General features: G+C 36.8%; 1 protein-coding gene across 11 annotated transcripts in view; it reads left to right on the forward strand.

Annotated features, from left to right (window-relative positions):
• The window catches only part of KCNIP1 (potassium voltage-gated channel interacting protein 1), a 564,777-nt gene that overhangs the window by 529,240 nt on the left and 22,586 nt on the right, over positions 1-12,951 (forward strand). For 2 of the 11 annotated variants that reach the window (XM_083719853.1, XM_083719855.1), the window contains exon 2: positions 6,260-6,292. The exons of 8 other annotated variants lie outside the window; for them this stretch is intronic. In XM_083719853.1, coding sequence (XP_083575979.1) covers positions 6,260-6,292 — 33 coding nt within the window. Of the gene's footprint in view, positions 1-6,259; positions 6,293-8,947; positions 8,978-12,951 lie in introns of all 11 variants that reach the window. One more of the 11 variants, XM_083719848.1, reaches the window with a different exon arrangement.

Raw genomic sequence — 12,951 nt, forward strand, 5'->3', positions numbered from 1 at the left:
GACTGGAAGAAACTGGTTTGCTTGTGGGTTTTTCCTGTGGAGTCATTAATAAATTTATTTTGGAAAGAGAAGAGTATTCTAATCATATTGTGCAGCTACTGTTCAGGGAGTAGCACAGGGAGTAAATGCTTGCTAATGCATTTTGTATTCTTGGCAGTTCTCACAGGATTGCACTATGGGGTTAACGCCAGATAAGCTGTGCAAACAAATTGCTCTGCTTTACCAAACTGGTCAGAGGTGGTAGGGGGTTATTCTTCAGGCAGTGCAAAATTAGAGAAGTTATATTCAGTGAGAGAGGCAAGCATGAGACATTATAACAATCCCTTGCTTTTATACAGGTGGATAATTCTCATATTTCTGGGGTTAAGTGGAAAAAGCAATTTCAATAGAACAGGAAATCCCTCATGCACGACTTATATCTCTTCATTTATATTTGCTTTAGTCACTGTGTGTACTGCATTGCAATCCTGACTTTTAAAAAGGATCATATCACCCACCCAGGCCATAAAAGAAATGTATTAGCTAACAGGGCCGCTGAATTACTGGATTTATTCAGCCTCTTTGTTGAGCTGTCTGAGTAATAAGAGAGTGTTGTTAACCTCTGAGAGTTCAATCTATAGGTACACTTTTAAGAGCCAAAGTTACCGGTAGTTTAGCATTGTATACTGAATGATGGTTTCTGATCTCATTCACAGCAACATAAACAGTGTACATCTGTTCAATAGAATATAAAAGATAAAGAATTGATAGGGTAGTTTCTCCTAGATTCCAAGCTTTTGACTTGCAATATGGGAACCAAACTAGATATGTATGAGGCACATGTCCAATCCCCTGATGTTTTGATATTTTGTTGTAAGCTACTTTGACAATATGTTTGAAAGGTAGTATAAAATATTATTAAATTGAAAAGCAGTCACAGGAGGCTGCCAATTATAGCACAGGACTGCTTAATCATTTCCCCTCCTATGTGCATAGTTCCTTTTTTTATAAATAATTTTTATTAATTTTCCAACATACATTTATAATATCCAATCTACATTTATCACATATTTTCTCTTTTGGACTTCCTTCAGCCTCTCTAACAATCATCCATTATTCAATTTTTTAATTACACATTTCCTAATTTTTATATTGCATTTTATATACCTTCACCCTCTTATTTTTCTTCAACACAATATTCCTCAAACATTCACAGAGCTTCTTGAAATCCCACTAGCGTTGTTTGCTCATCGCATATACATTTCAAATAATCTGAAAATTTTCCCCAATCTTCGATGAACTTTTGGTCACGTAGATATCTGATCTTCCCCGTTAGTTTATCTAATTCTGCATAGTCCATCAGTTTCATTCTCCATTCTTCTAACGTCGGTAGTTGTTCCTGTTTCCATTTTTGGGCCAGTAGTATTCTCGCTGCAGTTACTGCGTATTGGAAAAGTTTACAGTCCTTTCTATTTATCTTATTTCCTACTATTCCTAAAAGAAAGGCCTCTGGTTTCTTAACAAATGTATATTTCAACATCTTTTTCAACTCATTATATATCAATTCCCAGAAACCCTCACCTTCTTACAATCCCACCACATATGGTAAAATGTTCCCTCTTTTTCTTTACATTTCCAACACTTATTACATGTTTTATACATTTTTGCCAATTTTACGGGTGTAATATACCATCTATAAACCATTTTCATAACATTTTCCTTTAATGCAATGCATGCCGTAGATTTTATATTTTAATTCCATAATTTTATCCAGTCATTGAACTGTATATTATGACCCAAATCTCTGGCCCGGTGTATCATAACCAATTTAACTTCCTCATCTTTTGTGTACCATTCCAGCAACATTTTATACATTTCAGATAAAATTTTGTACTCATTATTTATTATTTCCTTTTGAAATTTTGATTATTTTTCATCAAAACCTCTTTCATCAAAACCTCTATGTGCATAGTTCCTGGGTGAAGGGGAAGTACTTGAAGAGGGGACTTCCTGTAGAGCTGAAGGGGAAGAGGGAGGAGAGTGGTTCTGGAGGCCAATAATACATGCAAAACATGTTCAACTGCAGAAACATTTGTTAACTAAATAGGCTTTTTGTTTCATTTTTGCTTTAGTGATTGGTACACCCAATTTACCACTTTGTCATTTTCTTTCAGTATGTGAAATGTAAAGAGTTACTTCCTTAGATTCAGAGGCATAGCCAAGTGAACATATTGTTCATATTATCACTGGCAGCTCCTAAAAATGAGGATTTATTAGTGCCACAAATTATACTGTTGTGACTCCAACAGTATTCAAGCATATTTAAATGGAGGGGGAAATCAGAGTAATTGAGATTTTAATTCATTCAAGATAGACCAAAAAGATATAGAACAGAAGGATCTTTTATGCACAGCCACCTTTCTCCTGCAAGAGAGCAGAGGCCACAGATGCTCATTTTGTGGGATTGGATGGCAGAAACTCTCTGGCAGAATGAAAATGTGCATCTTACAAAAAGTGGTCATGAAGAATAGAAGAGAAAAATATCTCTTATAAAATACAAGGCAGTGTGTCAGAATACTAAATTACCAGCAAACCAATTTCTCTATTTGCTTCCTTCAAAGGAAGGTTCATGTAAAATAACCAGAGCAACTACGGTAGATACCTGACAATTAGGGCAAATGCAAATGAGGTCAAGACACTCCTAGTCCACATATAGACACACACAAACATACATGTGAGCTGAATGTTAAAGAAACCTTGTCTAATGCAATTTGGAATGCCTATGTACTATCAGTGCATGGGTGATTAATGGGCTCATCCACACATCCGTTTGCCTCCCTGCTTTCCTCCAGGAAAACCCATAGTTTATTGCTGAATCAGACCATTGTTATTTGTTCTGTTTCAGTGGTAAAGAGTGAGTTTCCCAGGGGAAAGCTATGGGGCAAACACAAAAGCACTCAGACCTGTGCTTTCTAGGCAGAGGATGAGCAGAAGTGTGGGCAAGCCCAAGGTCAAGGCTGGGAAGTAGGAGAAGCAGTGAGATGAATTTCTGCTCGTTGCCACTGTTTGAGCTCAATGAACCAATAGGTCTTCCATTGTAGGAACTGTGGACTTCCACTAGTTGCTAACTTTGCCAAGTATTTATAGATATATAGATATAGATAGTGCGTGTGAAATTGAATTGAAGAATCCTGAGTACTTACTGTTAACTTATTATGTAAATCTTGTTTATTAATATTTTGTTTTTTTATTATGTAAATCTTCACAAGGTGAAAATATTACCATTTCTGATTTAGGGAATCATATTTGAACAGGCCTGTCAGATGAAGCCATCAAGGACCAATTGGACCAGTACTCCAAAAGCAAAAGCCTCTTCTTCCAGCACCCCTTTCTGAGAAAGGAAGAGGCCTGTCATCCCATCCAGATTAACCTTTGTCCCTCATTTTCATACTGCCATATATATTGTTTTGCTTCTTGGATTTGGAACTTCTTGAGGGCTGAAGAAGAGATTTATTATTACACTTCTTCCATTGGGGATTCTTTCCCCTTCACTGAATGAATCGTCAATGAGGGATCACAATTTAGGTTTTATGCATTAGTATATGTGGGTTTCATAATTTGTAAGGCATTTTTAACCTTCTGAAAACCTCTTGGTGTCAGTTTTGATGAAGAGTGGTGTAAAATTGCCAATTTTCAGTCTTGCTGAAACCTGAGGTAGGGCTTCATTGTCTGATCTTAAGCTTTGGGGAAATCCATATGCATGGAGTCTTTCCCTGAAATAATCCATGTTGAGTTTTATAGGTTCAAGCCACCTTGGGTTAAGGAAAACTGGTAACCTATGCAACTTTATACCACAGGTGTAAAATGACTAGGCTAATTCTCACACATTGGGCAGATGCATTCTTCACCAGTCTAAGTTTCTGAATTATATTCAAGCAGAACACATTACAGTAGGCCAATCCACACATTGTAGCTTCCACAGAGATAATTGAGACCATGATAAAGTATCTAGTTTCCAGCAGGGATTCCTTAGCAGATCTTAGTTCTAATGTTTTACATGAACTCTAGCAATAAGACCTAACTCAAATTAATCTCTGAGCTGAACATTGAACCATGCTAGGGGGTTCTGAATTCCCTCTAACAATCAGTACCTATTCTTACGAATGACTTGAAAACAAAGAAACAAACATTTTTAAAAGCATATCCCTAACCATTTCCAATATATTGTACCTCTCACTGTGAATTGTTTTTCAAAATATTTCCTGACTGTTTCTAGCCTACAGGGAACTAGAGAAAAATCCCTACTTGGTATTGGTACCGAAATGAGATGAGGGAGGCAGAGATTTGTGAAGAAGTTTATAATAGTCACAAACTATTTCTGTAAAAACCCACACTAATAGGATTTCTGTATTTCCCCTTTGGAACCTTCATTGTGGTGTTTTTTATTCATACTCCTAGCTAACTTTTCCTATTAAAGGAAAAGTAACCTTACTGACAACATCAGAATTCTGTGTATCTGTTTTGTTTCCAAAAACTCCAAATGTCATGTGGGCTTTTTACCTTAAACTTACTGTAGTATTTCTCTCTCTCTTTGTTTTAGTCTTTGTCCTTATAATCTGCAAAAACAGCAGCTGCAAAAACAACAAACCAGGAAATGCACATGTTAAGTAGAATGTCACTCACTGTGTGCGTTATCAGCAGGAATTCAGAATGTAATCTGTTTTATACAGTGTGTTAATACAGCAGATCACATTTTTATTTACCCATTTGTCAAAAAGCATAAGAAATGAGCTGCAGCATTAATGTAGTTATAGCTCAATTAAACTAGAATTAATCCGATTTTCTCTTTGTTACATGTGTGTGTTTGTGAGTGTATGCTGGAGGAAACAGAAATAATACTGCAGTACTATCACCCAATTCATGCTTCTCACATTCTTAAAATGGAATTCACACGAGCAATATATGTAGGATTTTGCAAACTGCAGTTAACGGCGCTGGTGCAAAGTGACCTTGCAAATAGCACGGCAGACAGTTAAGAATACAAGTTTTCTTCACACATGCCCTAACTTTTGACTACACTTGGAGTTTCTTCCACCCTGGGTTAAGACAGAATTTGTTCTTTGAGGTTGATTAAATTGTGTATGCCCCTACTGAGAGTGTTAATAGAATTTTTGTCCAATTCCAAGGGGGCTGTAAATTGCAACACATTCATGCGACACCACAGGTTGCACTCGGACAAATGATGTATATAAGCAATCCACGGGAGACTTATTTAGTGGCTTTCAAGGGATGGGGAAAAACTGGTTGTTGTGGTCTGGAGAATGTGATGAAAGTGGAAACTGAGAAGGTGCTTCATATGTTAAGGGTCTCACCTAACATACAGTGAAAGGGAGCAAAGCAATGGCAATGAAGTTGGATCTCCACAGAAGTGGACCTCTGTTCCATGAATGCAAGAATGAAAAGGGGTTGGCTCTTAGTATATTGTGAAAGTTGCTGCTAATTCATTGTATTTTTCCCATGGGAGTTGACTGCAATCTAATTTACAGGATTTTTAACTGAGACATGGAATGTTGGGTGTGAATTAACTCCAAAGGGGTGGGGGGAATGGTCTTATCTTTTCTACTTAATTACTAATAATTCTATTCCCCCCCCAAAAAAAAATGCATTGCACTGAGCTATTGCTATAAAAATGTAATTATTCTGATGACTTTGGTTAGTAAAGCTGAAATCTACCTGGGGTTGCTTCCTTTGCATAAATCACTATTCCTTCCTATAGCTGCTTAAAAGTGCTGACCAGAAAACAGAAGATTAAAGCTTTCTATTCTTGAAAAGGGGAACCTTTCCAGTTTCTTTAACAGATGTTTCAAATTGCACAACACGTATCTTAAGTCTCCGAAAGATTTTTATTAGCACAGTGTCTGGGATCACCGTTCCTCAAAACTCTTCTGCTCTGTCCTCTTTCTTTGTGAGCTTTCCTGCTGATTGCATGGTTGCATGACTAAAAGCATGCTGCCTTCCTGTTTATGTACTGTCATTCATCATCATATGGTTTCATATGAGGGAGAGGGACGCCTTGCATTTGATACTACCATCTGGGGAAGACGGCAGGGCCATGCAATGAGAAATGTCACACATCCAATGAACAAGAATCAAACATATCATATAGAAAATAGGGTCCTCTTCACATCAAGAATAGATCCCATCCAGCTTTACATTGAAACGAAAAGAAAAAAGTGTATGTAGTCTTTTTTTGTTAAATTGTTTTCTTACTTTTTCCTAGACTTCGCCCGGTGGTATTACCTGTCTCAGAGAGGTAAAATTTAAATCAATTTGACTAACTTTCAAAAGAAGAAGTTTCCCCCATTATGAATTTAACAATGATATAAATCGTTATTGCTGCTTTCCTACCTCTAAGGTTTTGTTTAAACCTGGGAAAAGTAGGCCAGTACTTTGAGGTGACAGCTGCTGACCTCTGGCATTCTACCATGCTCAGCATTTAATACAGAGTGAACTCTTTTGATGTGTTAGTTGCCACAGGATATATTGTGTGATTCTACCTGTGGTAAACTGTTTCAAAATGCTGGAACAAAGACAAGCAGCTAGAGATACGGGGTAAATCAATTCAGGTCTCCCACCATTTTCCTCTACTCCATTATTAAAGCTTAGTCACAGTTTGTGAGATTTCTTAGCATATCATTAGGAAGCACAACTTAAGAGAACATTTGCAACCACTAAACAAGCCATATAGTAAATATTCAAAATGTGACCGTATTTCTCAAATGTGCCCTTGGTATCTGTACACGACCATCCAAAAGAGATTATTGCCCTCTTCAGATGTTCCAGCAGCTGTCTACAATACTAATGTATTGAAGCTCAGCCCTTCATCCCATAACCCTCTGTGAATTGAAAGGCAGTGGCGTAGCGTGGGTTGTCAGCACCCGGGGCAAGGCAAGTAATTTGCGCCCCCTAACCCCGTGGATTTGCGCCCCCTAACCCTAACCCCCAGATGTTGCGCCCGGTGCGGCCGGGGCCCCCTGCACCCCCCACGCTACACCACTGTTGAAAGGTGACCTTATGAAGAGGGGACCCTGCTTCAACTTGTGTAGGTTTCCTCTGTGATGAGGAACTCTGGAAAATCAAGATTTTACAATCCAAGACAAACAGATCCTGTTGAGATCATTATGTCTGGGGCTGGTTCTCACTACCAATTCATCCATACTGTCATGGATGAGGTACGTGACTTTGTAAAAAAAATATAAATCTGAAGCAAGCCAGGGAGAGCCATTTCTGTGGTTGCAGTTGATTAAATACTAGAATAAATTAGAGACTTTGTCACAAAGAGAGCACAATGCTTTGGAGAAATACAGATAGCACTGGTGGTTTAATTGAGACTCCTACCACAGCCACTCACTGTTGAAGTGCAAGATGTATTTTAAACTAGAGAACTTCAAAGAAACCACTGGTTATTTTGGCCTTAGATTCTTTGGCTTTAAAAAAACTCTGAATATAAGTTGCAGGCAAGTGGGAAGGAACCTTTAGCTAATATGAAAGCCGCTTTCTAATGAATTTTACCTGTTATATTAGACCTTTCTCCTCTAATGATAAATCTGCCGTCCATGCAGTTCATGGCAGTTTTACAACTAATGGTGGTCATTTCAAGAACATTCTTTTACATAATTGCTTTTACATGATGAAAAGAAATTTATCATACAGGCAATGTAAAATTCATTTATGCTCACAATTGGTAAGCACCCTGCATTCCTGTACAATCTAGGGATGAGCTGAAAAATTTATAGGTAATGCAATTGAGCAAGGAATCTAAATGCGCCCCATGAAAAAAAAATATTTGTTTTTGATAGACCATAATTTCCCCTGAATAGTTTGAGGAAAATGGTTTCTAATGAATGTGGTAAATCTAGAGAGGGCTTAGTTCACCAAGTCTTAATTAAGTGGGCACAAATGAGGTTCCCAATAATGGCATGTAAGTAATGCTTGCGTTGAAGGAGAAACAGAGTATACTGATCCTACTGGCAGGAGCCAGCATTATCTGAGATGGTGTTGCATAACCATGAAGACTATTTATCATTGCTGTGAGTCCTGGAAGACCTGCTCCCCTGTCCTCTTGGCATGGGAGGGAGGGGCCCGCCAGAGACCATCTTGGTTGTCAGTCCTGGAAGACCTACATCCTGCCTTGAAGGCCTTTTCCACCTGGGCTGGGAGGGTAGGGGCCTGACTGACCCAGCTACAAAAAGCTGAGGGTGCTGATCAGACTCTTGAGCTAGGGTAGGAGTTGTTTATTTTATTTTATTTTATTTTATTTATTTTATATTTTTTAAATTTATATACTGCCCTTCATCCAAAGATCTCAGGGTGGTTGTTGCTCTTGTTTTTATCTTTCTTTTAGATCTTGTTATTTATGTCGAAATTGTTCAGTTTGTTTGTGTCCTTTTAAATGTTTTATTTATTTTTATGACTACTTTTGTTATGATGTAGCTATGTAATTTTTCCACGTTGTAAACTGCCTTGAACCTGGTTTGAACTGTGGAAAGGCAGCATACAAATAATATATTGAATGTATGCATTATTAAAAGTTGAGGGGCAGTCCATTAAGAATTTGTAGCTGATCTACCATAATCTACCCAATTGCCTGAAAACATGGGCCAATGAGGGCTTATTTTTAAAACAGATCTCACCATGCCCTCCTTTAGGAAACATTAGCTACAGACGTTATTAAATCAACCATTCATGTCTCCTACTAATATAATTTTGTTTTCAGCAAAGTCAGTTAAGATTTGAAAAAATATATTTTAAAAAACCCACATTAGGTACATATACTTACCCAGTGGTCCACTTAAATTCAGTAAATTGAGCCTATCATCTGGGTCGGAATACTGATCTTTTTAACTGCCAATCCTGATTCTTTATATATATTACTGCTCCTTCTGTTTTTCTCTCTCTCCACATGCAGCATATACTATCCCAAGGAATCTGTTTTTAAGTAAGCTTTCATAACCTTTCTATATATGTGTTTCTTGGAAACAAACAACATCAGTTTTGTCTTTTTTTATTTCGAAAAGACTTTTTTTCCATTTTATAACATCATCAATCCCCCAAACATTAATAGGAAAAATATTTATTTTATCTACAATGAGAAAAAAGTCCAGTAAATAGTAACAAAAACAAAGTTTACTGGCAACCCAACTTGGAAGCCTTATTGCATTCTAACTGAGTTTCCTATATTTTATAAATTATCATGAGATTCTTTTCTTGGGATTTGTTTCTTCTATCATTTCTATTACCGCAGTCGCCTCTTCCACAATCCAGACAACCACCCATTATTTGTCCATTTGAACATTAAGACTAAAAGGGTACCATATTGGATGTCTCTTTCTCTCAAATATATGGTCAATCATTTTAAATCTCTTCTCTTTTACAATATGTACAAACTCACATTTGTCAAAACCTCAATATTAAGTTTTTCAATTTTTAATTCTTTTCTTGGCCTCGGTTTCTTAAAAATAGCATATTTAACTCAGAAGCTTATTTAATTCATATTTTACAAAAGTGTCGCAATCAAGTTTATTCCATTATGCATAACATGAAATAATTTTGTATGCCTACTCAATGATCGTTTCACACATTTAGTCTAATTCTAAGATATCTTTAAATAATAGCCAACCAGATTGTCACCTTCAATTTATTCTGGAAGACCTCTCAGCTTTAATTGTCTCAATTCTGAAACTAATTGTTCAACCTTTATTGGAACTTATTGACCTCTTGTTTGTATAAACTGTGTTCAGTAGTATTTTCTCCTTTCTATAACACAATTACTTCCTTTATTTTCATACCCATTTGCTCTTGCATCCACACTTGGCTATGCATATCTTGAATTTTTTTATCATAAAAACCATTCCTGACAATTCATTAATCTGTCCCATAAATTTTTGATCTCTCTCTTGAAGCAATTGCTTTAAGTTATCCTTTTCTTGCTCTAGTTTTCCTATATTATTCTAGTTTTTTCCTATATTATTCTAGTTTTAAGTAAGTCCTTTCCTGCTCTTTCTTCATATTTGTATAATTCATTGGAAAATTCTCTTTTCTTCTGCTGTTACCTACATGATTTTGTCTTTTCCTCTATCTGACTTTTTTGTTTTCCTTCCCCATCATAAAAAAATCACAGATTTCCCCTTTGATTTCCTTCTCTCCATCCCATTCTTTCCACTTCTTTAGCTCATTCTATATCATCCTATCTTAAGGAAATTCTTAATCTAATCAACAAGTATTTTAATTCATTTTAAAAGTCCATTCAAATATTTTCATTACTATAATCAGCAATAATTTCTTTAAAGAAAAGATAAAACAATATTTCTTAGTTCTTTTATCTCTTAAATAATCAATATTGTTTTGATCTGATATCCCAAGAACAGCAAATTTATATAGAAGGATTCCAACCAATATTATTATTTCTATCATTAGTTTACAATTATACCAGTTCATTAGTTTATACAAAAAGAAGGAAAGGAAGAAAATTGGGTGGGGGTGGTGAAGAGAAAGAAAAGGAAAATGTTTTATAGAAGCCACGGCTGTGCAACTAAATAGTGTTAGGTAACAAGATTCTGTTACCTAAGATTCTATTACTGAGGATGATCCACAGGCTCCAAACTGTTCCATTCAAGTTCATAAGATTGATAGATTAACACAGAGAGACACAAAAAAGGCAACTATTTCAAGGAATATGAAACAGGCTAGTAAATTACCAGCTAATGTATAAGAAAACATGAGGGCTTTTATGCTAACTGATTCAGGGAGATACTATATCAATACTTAAGTATCCAAGAGATTATACTTTTTATTCTACTTCCCACACAACTTATTCAAGTGGAGATATGATTCCAATCACTTGTAATTACAAAGATATGTAATACAACAGTCGGACAAGTACCCATGCAGATTATAAATGTTGGTGATAAATATAGGTAAGGAAAATATTATTTACCTATCTGCTGTAATAATTAGATGTGCCTGGAAGAACTCATCAATCAGAAGATATTTCTACAGGTACTGATTGGGATAATAGTAAAACATTCATTAGAGGCCGTTGTGTGTGTGTGTGTGTGTGTGTGTGTGTGTGTGTGTGTGTGTGAAGTACAGGAACAGAATAGGAAAGATTTACTGAAGCAGATTGATACTGTAATTTGGAAACAGAACTGCGAAGAAAATGAACTGTAGACTGTATGGACTCTGCTTTTATATTATATGGAAATACAAATATTATCTGTTGGTTTGGGGATTAATGGGGTTAATTTGTTAATCTCTGCACCAGAAAACAAAATGGATGATGGTAGATTTCATTGAGGATAGAAAGCTTCTATCTTCTTGGGGGTGGGGTGTGTTGGTATATTTTGCAGGTCATGTATCCAGTAGCTATTTCTGAGTGTAGCTGGTGTTCAGAGATCAGATCATGGCATGATCTCAGGGCAAACAAGAGTTTGTACAGTAGGGAGAGAGGTGGCAAGAAAGCCATACTGGGATTGTGCAGAGAACAGTCATAGGTAAGCAGGGAAGGTTTTACCCCAGAAGTTATAAAGTATTTCCATTATACATTTGCTTTAATCAGAAACTACTTACATGCTAGCAACCTCTCCTTGTTATTCTTATATGCTAAGAATCTTTATTTTGTCTTTCAGTAAATGTTTTTTTTTTTCTTGATTCCTTTAAACTGTGTTGACTTCATTTATAATTCACCCATGTCTTCAGCCAAAGCCCATGCTACTTTGAGGTGCTTTTGGGAAGCTACAATGAACGTTTTAGGGTGATTGGGTATCTTTTAAAATCCTGTCAGTTTGGACAAGGCCATGATGCAGATAGGTTCAAGAACCTTGCCCACATCTTCAGGCTACAATAAGTGAAAAGCAACCAAGCAACTGCAATACAAGGTCTCATACCACAGCCCTGAAGACAACCTGGGATCTAAGTCAATGGAAATGAGAGCGATTTTATTCACAAAGTGTTCTGCAAACATGTTACAATGGACCATTGAGTATTCTGCTCTAAATGACCACTGCAGCAAGAAGGAATGCTTTGCCACTATAGCTGCCATGCATCAGTCTCTAAAATAAACACAGACTGATGCTTATTTGGATTTGTCCAAAACTTTCCACTACTTATCTTATAACTATTGTACTTTTGCTGGTTTATTGCCTGGAGCTACCTTTTATACCATGGAGCAGTGTCATCTATTTTCAGTTGGAGAGGACATCTCAGAGTTATATCACTCAGTCAAGCTACCACCCTGTTCCAAATATAAACTTAGACTTCAACAACATGAACAAAAATCCCAACAGCAGTCTGAAAACCAAGTGGATTCATCAGCCACTGGGGACAAACATTTCAAATACTCCTACTGTGGACTGGAAGCTGCTGAAATTACATTTATATCCTCATTTACAAGATTTTTACAGGAATTATTACCAACGATGCCATTGTTGGTGAACCAAGTCATCATCAATTCATGACAAGGCAGTTGCATTAATCTCCTCTGCTCCCAGGAAAATTATATCAAAATTCAAATAAATTTGCAGTTGAGAGTGTGCAGCACATGGCAGTTCAGCAATGTGCTGGGAGTTGGGCAGTCCCGAAAACCTGAGCATCATTGGCAAGAGTGGCCTCAGTATGGATTTTGAAGTTATCTGAGACCAGTGTTTTGGATAACCTCAATACTGGATCAGAGACCACCTAGAGGCCAGTGAGATTCTACCGGGAAACAAGGAGGGCACTATGAAAGCAAAATCCGCTAACCTAGAGTCCAGCAAACAATATGATTTGGTGGATGGGAAACCTGTGTAGCCAAGAGACTTCATTCACTCTGTTGCCCATCAGTTTTTCTAATAATGCTGTGCCAGGAAACTGGTCAGACATAACTGGGACAAGGTCACATCCAATCAACCTCATCCGGCTAGTTCTTCCTAATTG

The sequence above is a fragment of the Podarcis gaigeae genome, assembly GCF_964106915.1.
Source record: "Podarcis gaigeae genome assembly, chromosome: 2".
Taxonomy (NCBI): Eukaryota; Metazoa; Chordata; class Lepidosauria; order Squamata; family Lacertidae; genus Podarcis; species Podarcis gaigeae.